At 39.7% G+C, this 17679-nt stretch overlaps 1 protein-coding gene across 13 annotated transcripts in view; it reads right to left on the reverse strand.

Moving 5' to 3' along the window:
- The window catches only part of LOC123020566 (chloride channel protein C-like), a 297824-nt gene extending 280268 nt beyond the window's left edge, over nucleotides 1–17556 (reverse strand). For 12 of the 13 annotated variants that reach the window (XR_006414127.1, XR_006414135.1, XR_006414133.1 and 9 more), the window contains exons 1-3: nucleotides 9707–17556; nucleotides 6833–6962; nucleotides 447–527 (exon numbers count right to left, since the gene is read on the reverse strand). Coding sequence is in view for 2 of the 13 variants with exons in the window: in XM_044424445.1 (XP_044280380.1) it covers nucleotides 447–527; nucleotides 6833–6962; nucleotides 9707–9951 (456 nt within the window). In the remaining 11 variants the exon portion in view is untranslated. The remainder of the gene's footprint in view (nucleotides 1–446; nucleotides 528–6832; nucleotides 6963–9706) is intronic. The other variant, XR_006414134.1, reaches the window with a different exon arrangement.
- Nucleotides 17557–17679: the final 123 nt, after the last annotated feature.

The raw sequence follows: 17679 nt of genomic DNA on the forward strand, positions 1-17679 counted from the left end.
CCATTCTGAAGTGATTGCATTAGTTGCACTTCATATAAGCAACATAAGCAATTCTACTGAGCCAATTTCTTCTGGCATAAGTTTTAGAAGCCATTCAAGTATCAGAGAATGGAAATAACATTCCATGTAATCCTTTTAGACCTAAAAATAATCAAACCTCTATCCAACAGGTTTGTTCATCTTTAGCAATATAGACTTTATCTTCATTTGATTAATTAAAGTGAATCTCTTCAAATACCATCTAATTTTGATTTAATAATTCTTTGGGAGTTCTGTTTGTATTGCCGAAAGCTCTTTCTAAGATCAGTACTCAGGATATGCTGCTTAAATGAAGTAAGCCAAATGGCAAATCTGTAATGTCTTTAAGCACTGGGTCTCATTATCTTTATCTGTAATGTAGCTTCTTCCTTCTCACAGAACTTTATAGCTGGGAGTTTAGCACTTACCACAACCAGTCCTGAGGATAAAATTATCATAACCAGTCCAATTCCAAGTATGCAGATCCAAGTCATGAGAAAACTGCCTTTCTGCCAGTTTAACAAATACATTGTTATTAGTAGGAAAATTATGTCAAAACCCTCCTGGGTATTCACTTGCCATTAAAGTTCCATTTTCTTATTTTGTAGTAGCCTAAGATTTAGATCTAATCCACGTCTAATCCATGTGAAAGACGCCACATGAGGTCTTCCCACTACTGCCACAATGTGGCTGGTCTCATAGCTCTCCTGCTTAGAATCAACTGGGAATGGGCACCACTGCAGGGGGACCTCCATGCTAAATGGACAAACAATGAGCATGGCTACATGTACACATCACAGTGGCAGTGTGAAGAAACTTTTCCCAATCACTTCCATGTGATGTGATTTAAGAAGTAGCCCAAACCTCAGAATTTCCATGATCACATTCATACAAGTAAAGAGCAGCACAACAGCCATGTGAAAAAATGGTGCACAGGCTGCCTGATGTGGCAAACAACAACTTACCATGTGAAATGGGTAACTTGCACTATGCCACTTCCATCCTAGCCCCACAAAACTTTCTTTGGGACCAAAGCATCACTGACCCAATTGCAAGAGAAGAGCATGTTATATTTCTTTCTCCTTGGCAGCTTCAATCAGTGGGATTATTTGCTAGCTGAGACCAAAATAGATATTTGCCCTGATGATTTTAACAGCCTGTTTCATTCTGGGGCAACTATCCACTTAGTGGCCATGTGTTTGCATGGTTCTGGCTGCAGCATGCCTTAACTCTACTGCCATCTCCTGTTCCTTCAAAAGATACATAGAGAAATTCCCTTGGCTAACCCAAATCACCACATAGTGCAGGGTATAACAATTGGTGGCCCTCCAGATATTTTGCCCAATAACTCCCATTACCCCTTATCATTGAATGTTCTGGCTAAAGCTCATGGGAACTATAGAACAAAACATCTGGATAGCCATACGTTATTTGCCCACGACATAGTGGATGTCAGCAATTTCACCTAGCAAACCAGCCACCATAGCTGTGTTGTCAAAATAGCATTCAGCAACTAATCCACATCTTTAGGAACACATATGTTCAAAAAAGCAGGAAGCCAAAACAAATGTAAATTTTGTTTCACTATTCTTAAATGATTCATTTGACTGAAACAGGTATTAAATTTGGAGTAACATTTAAGCTGAAAATAGATGGACCCAACAGCACGTGTGTGTGCGCGTGTGCGCGCGTGTGTATTGTCATTTGTTTTTTGGCGCCAGGTGAAGACCTTTTTATTCAAACGTTATTTTAATTGTTAATATTATTTATTTATTTATTTATTTATTTTTGGCCAGGTCGACTCAAATTATATTGTTTTTATATTGTGTTTATTTATTTATGATTGTGAGCCGCCCCAAGGCTTCGGCGAATGGGCCGGCATAGAAGCCTCCTAAATAAATAAAATAAATAAATATTGCATTCTGGTTATTCACATCTATTTTAAATGTTTCAGACCGCAGTCCTATGGGTTGCACTCTAATTGTCTGTAAGCGTCTCTATTCGGAACCTTACAAGTATCCTATGCAGAGTGAGAAGAACAGCAGAAGTGACCTCTGCCTGCCAGCATCTCCCATTCTCTGCATTTTCAGCCATCTAGTGTCATGATCCAGGATGCTGGTGGAAAGAGTCAAGACAGAGACACTGAAACCCAGGCAACAGGCAACAGAACTCAAGACAGGCAAAATTCAAACACAGTCCCAAGCCTAATAGCAAATCTCATAGCAAAGTCTAAATTGAAGTCACAGAACAGACCAAGGTGAGGAACCAGTAATATGCATCAAGGCAAAACAAGGACATGGTCATGAGCAAGCAAAGGATCAAGAACCAGGAAGATAACAGAGGCAGGGAACTAGTACCGGAGGGAGGATAACTGGGTGGGATTCAGGAGTGGCAAAGGTAAGCAAGGCAAGGTGGCAAGGCAGGGAAGGTGATGCAAAGCACAGTAAGAACTAAATCAGGCAAGATGCAGCTTACAGGTCCATGCAACAGCAAGGCAGGATACATGGCAAGGAGAAAGTACTGAACCACGCCACAGCTAGCAGGAAGACAGTGAGGCAGTTGTGAGACAGTGAGGCAGTAGCTGGGTCAGGCAAGGTGCAGGCACTACAGGAAACAGGAAGAGCAATGTTGCTGAAGCAAGTTCTGCAGGGAAGAGCTTGCTCATCTATAGTTCTTCCCCCAGGGCTCCCAGCTGGCACTCCATCCACCACCAGATGGAACCCCAGAGCAGCCCAGATCATGATCCTTTGTGGGTTTTCAGAGGTAAAGGGGAAAAGGCTGCTGAGGACACAAGATAGTTTGTATCTTTGCAACTGTAATCTCTTCTGCTCCCCACCCACTGGAATGACTCTTTTGCCTCTCTTCAAAGGTTAAGTACTCAACCTCAGAGTCACAGCTGGTGTGATTCTTTCCACACTGACTGCATTGACAGTGTGTGTGAGGACAGGGGTCAGACTGCAGATTCCCAGTTCTGAGTATCCTATGCCCCACCCCACCCCCTTTAAGCCTTGGGGCCATAGCATTAGTTTTTGAATTCTCTAGAACTTTTCATCAGGGAGGCTGATGGTATTACTCTGTTAAAGGCAAAAATACACATTTAGCCTCAGCTGACATAAACCTCTTATGCTTCAAAAATCTTTATAATATTAAAATCCAGTTAACTGCATGCCCAACTTAGGTTGCCTCCTACTTGCATTTACTCTGAAGTAAGTCTTACTGAACTCACTGGAATTTACTTTTGAACAGACACATAGAATTCTGTAAAATCCCTGTCAGAACATTGCTTGAAATGTAAATCAGGTATAATTTCCGAATCCAGTTAAAATGGATTCTGCCTAAAAGTATGAATACCATATCTACCTCTGTATGCTAATATACAGTTCATATTGGTTTGATCCAGATTTAGTCAAACCAAACTCAATGAAATCAGTGGAATTTCATATGGTCATGATTTCATTGGGTTTGTATATGTCTAGATGTATTGGCTACATTACACAGTGTCACAAAATATATCTTCCATTCTATTTTTTGTAAAGATATTGTTCCACCTTTTCCCCATTTGGTTTTTGCTTATGTTTGATTTCTCCCTAGTCGTGTTGTCTCCAGTGTGCATCACAAATAAATTGACTCCCACACATTTTCAGTAAAGTCATGGTGCTGAGGCTGGATTCACTTGTGGCTGAAAGCCCAAGATGTGTCTTTTGTTTTCTAGTCTTAAATAGTTCAGCAAGTTACCACAGATTTCCTGCCTTAGACTCAGGTCAGCTCTTTGACTGCAAATTACAAACATGTGGGATGTTGCACTGATTTAAGAAGACCAGATACATATAACTTGGGTTAAATACTTTGCAAAATAAAAGGGGATACACTTCAGGTTTGGAATATTTCCTCTAATTTCCTGAAGTTTTCTTATACATAATAAGTAAACAAAAATAAGTAAACCTTTATTCTAGCCATTAGTAGAAGAAAACCTGTTTTGTAGTCTCCTAGCAGTGATAATTATTCATGTTCCTAGTAGTGTTGAACTCTAATGCCCATTAGTTTCTATCAGCATGCAATAGTCAAAGGGATGGAAAGTGTACATCCTTGCTTTAATATATTCATAATGAAGAGAAGGGAAGAAGCAGCAGCAGAAATAGAAGCAGATGGGATTAGTGCTTATAACAATATGCAAGTTTTCTACTGAAACATTATCACCATTAGATCACCAGCAAACCTGCAAGTCAACAGATCAATGCTGTCTGCAGATCTCAAAGGCAACCCACACCTCTATTGCTAGCCAATAACTCCCAGAGTTTATCTATCATAGAGCAGGGTCAGACTAGAGAATGAGCCGTGTCCACTGTCAGCTTTGCATACATCTATGATTCCAATATTGGATGGAAGAGGGGATGAGGAGATAAGAGATAATATATTAATTTGTTTCTCCCTCCTTGATGTTGTCAAAGCTGGGACAAGTGGCAAACCTGGGTCCGCTTTTGCAGATCCAGCCATATGTCAGAGTTGCCAAAGTGATGACTGCGGCTTACCACAAATGGAAATCAAATGTCACTTCAGTTTTTCTGCCCCTCAAACCAAGTTTAAGAGTTGAATCAGTAGAAGGCAATGCTGTCCCCCATGAAAACATGGACCTCTGATTGGAGAGGAAAAAATTGACCTGTTTCTGCCCCCTTCTTTCAAAGCCTGGGGGAATCAGTGGCACATGAGAACAGTATATACCCTCTATCTTCATTTCTAACTAGCTTTCTGTTGTCTCATTGTTCTGACCACAAACAAGAATTATACTATTGAGAACTCACTGTTAAGTATAAAGAAGGGAATTAAGTAACAAAATGGGGACTTGTTCTTTGCAAACCTCATCAAATTGTTTTGAAATGTAAAGATAAACATTCTCTGTATGGTCTTTCTTAGGCAACAAACTAAACATTACAGCAGCAAAACCCAGGTGTCAAAATGTGGTTTTACAATGTTCTTTTGACATGTGTGGCAATTAAACACACACCTTTGGTAAGCAGGAAAGGGTGCTAACCCTTCCCCTGCCCCATCAGAACCAGTTCTCTCCCTTCTAAAAATGATCTCATGGAAGGGCTAACTTTCAGTCTCCAAGTCTCACCAAGAAAAATAAAACAGCTGAGAAGGGACAGTTTATAGATGGGGATGAAGGATGAACATCCATCTCCTTCCTGCCCTTCCAGCTGCAACTTCAATAATTATTTCATGTTTTAGATTATGGTAAGACACAATCACACAAAGAAGGCTCCTTAAACTCTTCTATGCAGTGTTAGCTGCTGCCTTTAAGAATATGGAGTCTACATTTGTTTTCACTTTGATGGTAAAGTTTTTTAACCTTTGGCAGGTTAAAATAAAGACCTCATGCACAGAATTACTTATCTATGGAGTCCCATTCAATGGCAATTGGGCTTTTCTCAACACTTCCAGCAACAGGCAGATTCAATGAAAACAGAAACTATGCTACACCACGGATTTAGCATTCAGCCACTCACACCAACTATGAATGCAGAGGACATTATTCTGAAATTAATTGACAACTTCTGTTATCTCAAGTGCAACTAGATGCGTCATGCCAATAGCAGGTATAAAGGGCAAAGTTAAAGGCCCTGCAACCATCACACCAAAGTTCCAGTTCGGATGAGGAAACCATGTTGACTTTTTTTTAAAAGTTGTAGGCTAGGGCTGACTATACAGTAAGCATTATTTCTAGTTTGGCTATCATTGCCTGATTTCTTGTCCAATAAATCACTGCAATATTTAGATAAACAAACTTGTATTTGGAACAACCATCAAATCCATGGAACTGTAGCTGATGCACAGTACCCAGTTTGACTTTACTGCTAATAAAAATTAAGTAACATTATTGGAAGCAATGTCTAGACAAATGCCAATACAGCTTGCCTTCACTAGTGCAACATAATTGGCTGTTAGCAATAGTGGCAAATTGAATGCTGCCCAATATATCTCAAAAGATGTATGTACTGTTTCTTGTTTTTCTTATTTTTATAATAAATAAAAACTCATACCAATCCAAGAAAGTGTCTATTGGCCTGACAGTACAATAGGTTAGTTAATTTAGGTTAGTTAATCAATTTATGGGTTAATTGGATACACCATATCATGTGCTCATATGGTCAGGTTTTAGTTTCTTCTGGACAGATTCTAGCTTCAATATTGCTCATGCCTTAATTCTACATTGCTTTATATAATTGTTTTAATCATGTCACCTTAACTTATAAGGTAATGCTTGCTGGATCAGACCAAAGGCCATCTAGTCCAACTTCCTGTTTTCTACATAGCCAAACAGGTGCCTCTGAGAAGCCATTGAAGAGGACATGAGAGTAATCCCTATTCCCCAGTAATGGGCATTCAAGGACATAACTTGTCATGGGATTTGTGATGCCCACAGGCTATAACCAAGGTAAGCTCAACTTAACTTTAACAGTCTAACAACAGTCATTCTTGGATCAAAATTTTGGTCCAGAAACACATCTACTATTGGCTGCTGGGAAAGTAAGGCTGGTGCTTTCTTAGAGGCTGAGGGCCAAGTGGTTCTTGATGACACAAGTTCCCTCATTAAGAGAAACTATGCTGTATGTATGCATACATGCACACACAGACACAAAAGAACCTAAAATCTCTCAGCATGCCATACACCTGACCTTTGCCAATAGTATTTCACCTGGTATTTATAGAGAGAAATGTGGTCAGGAGCAAAGACTGAGTAGCAAAATTTGAACTGAACTTAATGATTAAAGTTATAGGAAAGGAGAGTTTAATTTATTATTTTCTATTGTGTTACCTGAATATAATTCTCCACCAGTTCCCATTTCAGTTTGATGAGATAATCAATTATTTGATGGATCAGGAAACCCAGAGTTCCTACTGCTATTCCAATGATGCCCATCATCAACCACCGATCCCAGTCCATTCTAAAAATTTAACAACAAAAAAGCATAATTGTATAGCTGCAATCATCTCAGAATGGTAATACTTTGCCTTTGGTAAGGGGTCACAATAGCTAAACAGCTAACAGACACAACTCATGAAATCTAGGTTTTGAGAATAAAATCTGGAGAGTTTTCTCAGATTCCAGTTGAAAAATATCATGTTCTTTTAGTATTTTGTTGTTGTTGTTGTTTAGCTACTGCCTGAGAAGCCAGAGGGCTTAGAGCACTTCACTGACTTAAGTCTAAAAATGCTCAGTTATTAATACATGTAGTAATAAATACATATCTCAACCATCTCTCTACTCATGTTTCCCTATACACACATGACCTATATCAGCTGCCTCAAGTAATCAGTCCCATGACTAATGTCTGATTATAATCTCAGGTCCTGCATGCAAATTTGCAATGAAAGTGAATTCATTTAACTTTTGTAATGTATTCTTGTTATAACACTTGAAAATTACAAGCATAAAATTTCAATATAATATTTATTGTAATCTAATATCCTTCATTTAACTCTCTTGAATATCCACCACAGTCATGCCACAGTGTATGTAGCACGTAGAGAAGGGGAATTAGCTCAAATGGTAGAGTGCTCACTTAGCATGCGAGAGGTAGCGGGATCGATGCCCGCATTCTCCAGTTTGTGATTTTATAGGCTGGACATGTACATGGTGGGCATGTCATGAGTGGAGCCAGCTGGAGCCGGGGGTCAGACTAGATGACCCAGGAGGACCCTTCTGACTTGCTCTGTTTCTATGTTTCTTATTCCTTACCGCTGAGATGCAAGAATGAAAAACTAGATCTGTGTTCCTCTAGATATTGGGTATATTTAAAGTTTCCAAGAAATGCAGAAAACTCAGTCCTAACATTCTATAATCAATCATCCCAAAGCAGCCTGCCTTACAATTATTTTAGACATAGAGGAAGCATTTTTGCAATACAGTTGGGTATGAACTCAAGCGTTTGTCTTCTTAAAAATGTTACTAAGTGTGCAATCCAGTCCCTGTTAAGACAGAAAATTATCCTATAATTCCCACCTAATAAAGGTTGTGGTGTAGCCAATTTATTTGTTTAGGATTGGATATTGTATTTGGGGTTTTAATATCTGTAAACCACCTAGAGAGCCCTCTGGACTATTGGGGTGGTATATACATGCAATAAATAAATACATACATAATAAAGGTATTTCCCAGCTTATGGACATGAAAAAAATATTGTGGATCTACAATTTTTTGTTTGTTTCCCTTCAGAATTGTGTGTGTAAGTTTCTGATCTATCCAGTCTGCATGCACTCTTCACTGTCACCAATAGATGGCACAAGAGGACTTTTTCTTAAAGAACGAAAGTCATGTAGCTTGCCGGGATTGTGTATCGTGAGAAGTGCTAGAACAGAGCTGGAGTAAGATCAGCAATAGCTACAAACCAGTCTTTGAACAAGACCTACAAATTCCACTTTGATTATGTTGGATAATTGCTTTAACTGAAAAAGAGAAGCTTAAGAAGCTAAAGTTGCCATCAAAATTTAAATCATATATGTTCAGGACACAAGACTTGTTCTTGATATTTATATCACTGTATATCAGAGCATTTAAATCAAAGCAAAAATAACAGTGTTCTTGTATCAATTATTTGTTTTGTTAGTAAATCCTTTCTGATTATTCACCATTACTTACATAATGATACACACTAAGAGGCATCTCAATTCTCCGAGTGTCATTACTTCAGTAGCCAAAATAGCATGATCCAAGCATAAGAAGAAGATGTTAGTCTCAAGATTTACAAGAAGAAGAAGACAGCAATGACAATGGGAAGGAGGGCAAAAGCAGGGCAGGAAAACTTCCTGAAGGGCCTGCTCAGTGGCCATCTCAATTCAAGGGATAGACAGAAAACCAGGTGGGATGCACTGCAGTATCTTGAACAAGAGTATTCCATATTTGTTACAGCTAGTTGCTAGAACCTCCTGCAAACTGAGTGGCTCTGTGTTGACAAGTGACACAGCAAAACCCAGACAAAAGGGGATTATTCAGTCTTGGAACAGTCATATAAGAAGGTCTTCTCAAATGTGCCTCTGAAGTTAAGTATCAAGAGAAGGGCGTTCCCTGAAGATCTCAAAACCCAACACTGGATTTCACAATCATTTTCTGGATTTCATGTAGCCTGCACACATCCATTGCCCTCTGCCTGCCAAGCAACCCTAGTTTTCCGAAAACAGAGTGCAAGCACAAGTCCTTGTGTATAGGGCTGTTATTAAGCCTTCCTCCAGCCTAAAGTCTAATGTAGGGAGAGAGAAGGGCCAAAGGAATACAAGGTACATATTCCTGGACCTCACTTTTCTTACTCTCCTTAGGATTCTATGTTGCAGATCTTTCTCCTTCACACCTTTAAGAAACTTTCTTCAACCTGGTGCTTCACAGAGGCTTTTAAAGACCACTTCCACACCCATTATCCCTGTTGGCTGGGACTGATGGGAGCTGAAATGTCAAACATCTGGAAGGTACTAGGCTGGGAAAGGAATGAAGCATAGCAGAGGATTACAGGTTTGGGGAGAATTCACTGATTGTTTATCTGTCCTCCGTGTGCAACTTCTCCTGGCCTTTGACTCAATAGCCATAATTCAGCACTACATTTCAATATGTATATGAAGGCAAACTTGTAGGTTTGCCCTTGCAGGCACTTCTTGCAAATGCTACTGAGCAAAAGTAAACAATTGAGAACTTTGTTACCTGTAGGTTTGCCCCTGAAGCCACTTCTTGTAAACACTACTGTGTGAAGGCAAATAATCCAGGCTCTCATGCATGGACAGTTGTTCTTTTTCCTTCTCTTGGAGGAAAGTCCTTCTCTGTGAGCAGCTCCTATAATCATTGCACTGGGGATTGAGAGATTCAATCAAATCTGGCTGATCTTCTGCCAGCAACAACTGTTCTTCGCCCTCAGCTGTACTCCCCTTGCAAGAAAAGAAGGTTGGCATGTTATAGAATCACAGGAGACAACAAAAGAGGCCTCAGTCTGCAAAGGGGGTCCCTTCTGAGTTAGAACTGGAACAAATCAACAGGAGAGAAGACTCTGTCTGTGCCACAAAGACTCACTGAGTTACAGTTTTAGGCTTGTTTGGGTTGCTGCAGTAGCACACAGATCCAACACGTTTGTGTCACCAGTAGCCTGTCAAAACTAGATTTTGTTTGATACGTGACTTTCTCCCTAGACAGGTTTGGTATACAATAGATTGAAGAGACAGGAAAGTGAAGATTTTAAAATCAAGCAGCAATTACAAATGGTTTGTTCTTCCTCAAGATCCCATTCACTTAATATAAAAATCCATTCTTTTAATTTTTAGAAACAACCTAAAGGCTGAATTCTTCATAATTTCTAGTAACAAGCATCCATGAAGGGTGATGCTGTTGTGTTAAGCATTGCCATAAAAGGGCTTTGTCTTGTGCAACACTAAAACTGTTGGTGTTACAGTAATAGTAACTAAACTAAACCCCCACTCTGTTGGCTTTTAGCAAGGGGATGAAGAAACATTTTGTTAATTTGACCTCTTAAATTACGTATCTGGTTCATTTAACTATTTCATTATTGTTTTCATATTTTTAAACATTTTAAAGTTATACATTATTGTGTTCCACCTTGATAGCTTTGTTTGCAAATAAGCCAGTATAGTAATGTTAATAATAAATAAAATTTAAACATGTAAGCAAGCAGCAAGAGAAAAGCCAATGTGGTGTGGTGGTTAAGAGTGCAGGACTGGGACTCAGGCAATCTGGGTTCTAGTCCCCACTCAGTCATGGAACCCACAGGCTCTCAGCCCAATTTATCTCACAGAGTTTTTGTTGTGAAGATTGAGTAGAGGAGAATTACATAAGTCACCATGAATTCCTGGGAAGGGAAAAGTTGGCAAATAAATAAACAAAGCAAGAAGAAAGAGCAGCAGTCTCCATACAATCCCCACCCTCACGCCTTTTCCTTCCTTCCTTCCTGGGAGCTGGTACAGACTGATCTGAAGACAATCAGGTGAGCTCACTGAGGTAGAGGATCTCATAGAACAATTGGCCTAGGTGCCCCAAAACCTGGAGCCATCTCTGCATGGTTTGTATGGCACATTTGGAGCAGATGGTTGCAACATGGGACATGGCCCTTTCTGTGGAAGCATCTCAGTTGTGGAACTCCCTCCTTAGCTCCTTGCTTAACTTCCAGCAGACTGCCAAGATATTTCAGTTCTACTGTGCATTTGTTAGTTAATATTTGTTAGATGGCTTTTATTATTTTGGAGGTGTCTAATGCTTTGTTCTTAATTTTTGTTACAGCTTTGGATGGTGTTAAAATTTGTTCTGTAAATGGCATTGAGATCCTTATGGCATCAAGATGGTCTACAAATTATTTTTTAAAAAACAAACTGTTGGAACATAAAGAGGGAGAAGAATCTGTACACCTAGTGCTGCCACTATGCTTGAGAAATACATTACCAGGAAGCAAAAAAAATTAACTATCTGTTGTACTCTACCACAGACTGTTTACTATACACAGAAAAACAACAATACTGCATGTTTACATGAGATGGCCTGACTGTCAGTAAGTTCATACAAGACAAGTTCCACTGCTTTCTAACAGCCTGCCTATTCATACAGAGGAACAGTGGAAGAACACTGTGACACTTCAGGCCAAGTTCTTTTTTTTTCTAGGAGGTACAAGTGAAAGGGATACATGAGATTCTGGATCTCTCTCTTAGCAGTCATAGTTGATTTGCAGACTGACAGTAGGTACCCAAGAATAGGCATGGTTGGGCACCCACTGAGGACTGATATCCCAGCAGGCACCCACTGACAAAAGCCCCCTGGATTTGCTTCTCCCTCTTTGAATCAGCTTGTTCACCCACTTTGTGCTCTGGCCTGGACAATCTCAGTGGCGAGACTGAGGAGCAGCAGATGCCACAATCTGCATCTTCTTTGGCACTCTGCCCAGCAGCCAAGCAGCCGGTATCAATGCTGTGGAACAGAGGAGCAATAGCAGCTACTGACAATGGTAGTGAGAAGGTACATAGATGCATTGACTGAGGCCCTCAGAAACTGTAGCCAGAACTGCCTGAAGGTTCATGTGGAGCAGGGATCTTACACCTGCTATTTATTTTCAAACAGTGTTTAAATTTTAAGGGCAAATGGAAGGATGTGACCTGAAGTGGCAGTGACCTTGACCTCTTCTAGGAGAATATAGGGGCTTAGATAATTTGAATAAAGTCAAACATCTAAAACCATCATCCAATCTGTACAATGCAGTGTTGAAATGCTACATGGATGTAATAATAATAATAATAATAATAATAATAATAATAATAATAATAATAATATGCTGCCTTGGCAATGTAGTTCTCTGGGCAAGGTGGGAGGGAGAGAGTGGGGAGCAAGAGAAAAGATGGAAATGTCTGATCTCAACTTTTTCTCCAGAAAGGAAGCAGCACATCTTAAAAGCACAAGATTGTTTGTTTAAATTTGAATGTGTTTTACAGGTTGGACTTATGCAGCCAGAAAACAGAATCACTGAGTTCAGTGGAACTTACTCCCAAATATGCTAATATGAAATTGCAGCCTTGGTATTCCTAATAGATTGGGCATTCTGGTATGCACTGCTGCTCTTGTGTGTGTGCATGAGTGTACACACAATAGGTGTTGGAAAAAATGCAGCCTAACAATTATCAAGATGGGGTGAACAGAGATCATACATAAGACGTGGGATGGCTGGGTGGGTTAAGCTGGACTACTTGTTGACCGTGTGGGGATGTGGACCCTCAACACAGTATAATAATCTACTAACACAAAGGGAGGGTGTGGAACCTTGTTGCAGCTCAAGCCAGAGGCACCCACCCCTCAGCTGTTGTACCTGAATAAAGCTCTGAGGTTAGTGCCCTACAATTGTGTTCAGCCTCCTCCTTGAGATGCCTCTATCAACTTGATTTCTCTAGGGAAAGAACTTACGAGTATTTTTACCTAACACAGGCACACACAAGTATTTTATATATACATACACACTGCAGTTGAAACTTACCACTTCATCACCCTTTCCTAATCTGGTGCCCTCCAGATTAGCTGGAATTCATCTCACATCAGCCCCAGCTAATCCTAAAGAATTCTAGGAGTTCCAATCCAGAAAATTAAAAAGCCACGAGGTTGGGGAAGTCTGCACTACACCAAAGCTTATAGATAGATGCACACAAAATCTTCAGTCAAAACTGCTACACAAATAAATGAAATATTTATTTACTATTAAACCCATTTACCATCAACCCATTGGACCGAAATGTAGTAATTACTCTGCAGTATATTTTGGCTGCAAAAACAGGGAATCTGCTAGTAGGAATTCTAAAGGAAGTGTCCCAGATCATTTTTGTGCTGTGTTCCATACATAGTTTTTACTTTGTAATATTCAAAAAGAGCTATTTCTTTGCACATAGGACAAGACAGGATCAGCCAATGAAACTGACTGTAATAGTTTAAGGACAGACAAGAGAAAGTATTTCTTACTGCATTCAGAACTTAAATGTATAGAATCCACTGCACAAGATGCAATGACAACCACTAGTTTAGCTGGCTTCAGAATGGAATGAGACTAGTTGATAGATGATTTTTAAAAAATCAAAGTCTATTAGTAATGATAACCATAATGCTTCTTTATCTGATTACAATTACTGGGGGACAACATTGGAAGGAAGCAATTGACTTCTCAGAAACATTCTGGTTGGCCAGTGTGAGACGCAGGTTACTAAGCTAGATGGACCTTTGACAGGACCCTTTACATTCTCACATGCAGGGGAACATAAACTGCCAAATCTTTTTAATGGGCGATGCTTCTTCATGGTCTGAAGCTTGATGTACATGCAGTTTAGGAACCTTTACTATTAAACTGGAATTTTGAATTAATTTGATGGTATACCATACAGCCCTTCAACTGCCCCCCATATGTACCAAAAAAGGAAGTCACCACATTCAGATTTTATTTCACTGACATTTGCAAAGCCTTCAAACAGTATGACTGTCTTTAAATTTTCAAAACAAAACATGACCTGAACATTTATTAGGCAAGTAGACTTCTGCAATCAGGCAACAGTTGTTATAATCAACACTGGAATCCAATGCAGTCAACACACACTATAAAATACCATGCTAGCACTACTGTATTCTCAGGAGAACAGCCTCCTCAAAGTGGTGCTCACTAGATGTGTTGGACTGAAGGCCCTATCATTCTCTGCCTGGGACTGGTCAGCGTTACAGTCCAACACATCTGCAAGGTACTAGGTTGGAGAAGGCTTCAGTAGAGAATGAGCCAATCTTTCAGAAAACCTGAAGATATCCAGAGGGCTTGTCCAGGCCATTTTGCTGCCCCAGGTGATGTCTCCCTATTCTGCATACAGACACTGACCAGACTGAAATCTGCATCCTACTTCAGCACTAGTGATGGGACAGCAACCTCCATTGCCATCTGTAGGCAGATTACTTTATGAGATGTTAAGACAGGCTGTGTGGCACACATGCAGCTGTCCTTGAGCAGCTCCATGCTGATCTCTACCCTGCTCCAATCCACTGCTTGCAAAACCCATCACCAACATGTTTCTCTCCTCACCACATTCCTTTCCAGCAGACCAAAATGATTCATCAGGCTCATAAAATACAATCCTTTATTGGAGCTTAACAGGTTTTGCTATGATACAGGGCATTTTCTTGAGAGCCATTAACAAGTTGCATAAATCAAAGTAATGATCCCTCCTCCAACCTGTGGGAGTATCTTCTGCCCATGTGAAGAGTTGATTCCAAAGTGGAGTGTCCCCTTCCTCTCTTCCTTTTCCCAGAGTTTTGACTGTGCTCAAGTTAGTTCACACTGCTTGTGGGCAAAACAACAGGTATGTTATGTTGTTGAGATTATGTAACTAGTACACCCATTTGGCTTGGTACAGCTTGCTGCATCTAGGAATTCACTTCCCTCCCCTTTGTTCTACAGTGTGTCCTGCCACCCCACCGCTGTGCTCAAGATGGTTTGGTTCTCTCTCAGACTGACTAAATTTGCTTAATAACCTTGACCTGCCACCTTCTCCCCTTCTATGCTATTTGAATTCTCTGGCTAAGAGTTCTATAGTGAATACTAATAGGTCCCATCTCCACACTTGTCTCACTCTGCCTACCGGTAGGGACAGCTGTGTATATACAGAAATAGCAAATGAATTAACCGATTGGATGTAACATTAAAGGTGGGAGTGGGGAGAAAAGACTTCTGGAAGTCTGTGTCTAAACCAAAGTGGAACATAATAGCTACAGCCATCTACAGTACATACAAAAGTAAGTTGTCTTATCAACATTTATTTCATATACTTGATCACACGGGGCGGACAGCTACAATTGAGAGGTCAGATTAAAATTGTGTTAAGACACATTTTAAAGTAGCATTGTCTCTTGATCAATTATACATTCTGTCATCAAAATGTAATCTAGTGTATAATTTTCTTTCATACCCAGTTTTCCATCATGTTCGAAGCAAAATGTTTATGAAAGGTGTTACAAGTTCTTACAAGTTAGTTCCTGTGTTTGGCCATTACCACTTCCTTGAATGATACTTTCGTGAAAATTGGTCATCCCCAATATTCTTACCTTCTGGTTTTCAAAACACCAAAGCCTCCAAGGAATAGAATCCTTTTTTGCTAACAAGGAGTTTTTGTGAAACATATCAGGAAATATATTCCTAAATCAGGAGCACTCAATTTCTTAGACTTTGGAAGCCAGCTCATTCTACTATCTGTGAAGGAAGTACTATGGCAGAACCCTGGAGATGGGAGATTTGCCTTTCAGGGCTTAGTACTGAAGGGTAACAACATGCCACATGGACTTAAGAAGGTGGATTTCTCAATATGGAATCAAAACAGTGAGGCATGGGTGGAAGTCATAGGCACCATGCTGGTCATCCAAGCTCCAAAAGGTCACCACTGCCTTTTAGGAAACTGATTAAAAGTTATATTATTTTGTAGGGCCAGAAAGAGTTAATAGTTACAACACTGGTACATGGAAGACGGAATCTGGTTGACGTTCATACTTTCCAAAATAAACTGCTTTAGAATCACTGGTGAGAAGCATCATGCTGATATCTAGAAGCAAAGATGAAAAAGGAAAGCAAACTTTAAATAAAGCTATAGTACAAATGGTCAGGCCTTTATATATATACACTGTACATCAGTCTTTCTCAAGCTTGTGCTTTCCATTTGTTGGACTTCCAACTCTCAACATTCCTAGTTTGCAATTTTTTGGTTGTTAGCCACATGCTGCATTTTGGGAACTGTTACCCTCCCATCCTTTACAGGGCAGGCACACATGACTATTTTCTGCCAAATGACACAACACACATGCACACACACATCCCTCTGTTAATGGATTATTTTTCAAAGAGGGAAAATAATTTTCTTATAAGCAGACAAACAGCTAAGTTTTCTTTTTCCCAAATGTGGGAAAATGCTAAACAAGTTATAGCCCTAAGCTGAGGAAGCATACCTTCAGGTTTATGGACATATGTTATAGACCACTTTTCATGAGAAATGATGTAAGCCAAGATATTTAAGTAAAGTACAAAACATATTGTATCAGTTACAAAGACCACATTCATGTATATATTACTCTTCCCTTTAATGTATTCACATGCAGAGTGCTAATCCTCTCCTGGTTGCCATATACTGTACTTTGAAAGGAAAATGTGATTTATATACATATGGTCACATCATGGGAATGGGACACAGTACTTTCATTTTGTTTCTTGCATAACTTAAAGACCCACATTCCTTACCACTTCTAAAAATCCTTGCGCTATAGAACTGCTCGTGTGTGTAATGAAGAGTGTCTGTGAGCACAAGAAAAAGGAAATTTGTCTTTGTTCTAGATAGTGTCTTCCACTTTTCACACGTATGAATAAGCCATATTTAGGGCAGCAGATCTTCTAACCCAGCCCGTTACACATTCACCAGATCCAGTAATCCTTGGCTCACCTTTACACATTCAACTGAATAGAGAAAAAACAGTTCAACGCAAGATCCAGCTGAACCAGATTGCTACTTCCCACAATGACTAGACAGATCTTTCCTGTTCAAGAACAGAATAGTATTTGAAAGCCAGGTGCTGCAGGATGAACAATATTCCATTTGTTGGGGAGTCATCATGTATGCATGTGTCTATGGAACTCCTGGATTTTTTTAAATGAGATTTTTCTAAGGCAGAATCAATCCTCTGGCTCTAACAACTTATACTATCCCCCTAGCCTTTTGAATATTACAGCAGTAGCACCATCAAAGAACACAAAGTCATCAAAAAATACATCATTGAAATGTTTGCCAGTAGAGGCATCCCTCACCTTATTCATAGTTTTAAATAGCATAATCCCTGTAACGGTCAAGAAGTATGATAAAAATACAAGACACAAAGTGAACAGTCATGAATGCAGCAATAGTTTCAAATGAAGGATCATTCTGTTTCCAAGATTTAAAAAAGAGACAAAGGGTTGTATGTTCAGAGCCTAACCTATGGCCAATCACTTAAGCAAACTGTTTCACTGAAATTGCTTCAGCAGCCTAAGCTATCAGGCCAAAGGGAGTGGAAGCCAGAAGTAGATTAGGAAGAGCATTTGAGTTCTTGCTCTCAAAAGGTCCTACTAGCAAATTTAAATATAGAAATAGCACAGC

Source organism: Varanus komodoensis, unplaced genomic scaffold, assembly GCF_004798865.1.
Source record: "Varanus komodoensis strain SLA01 unplaced genomic scaffold, ASM479886v1 scaffold14_1, whole genome shotgun sequence".
Lineage (NCBI taxonomy): Eukaryota > Metazoa > Chordata > Lepidosauria > Squamata > Varanidae > Varanus > Varanus komodoensis.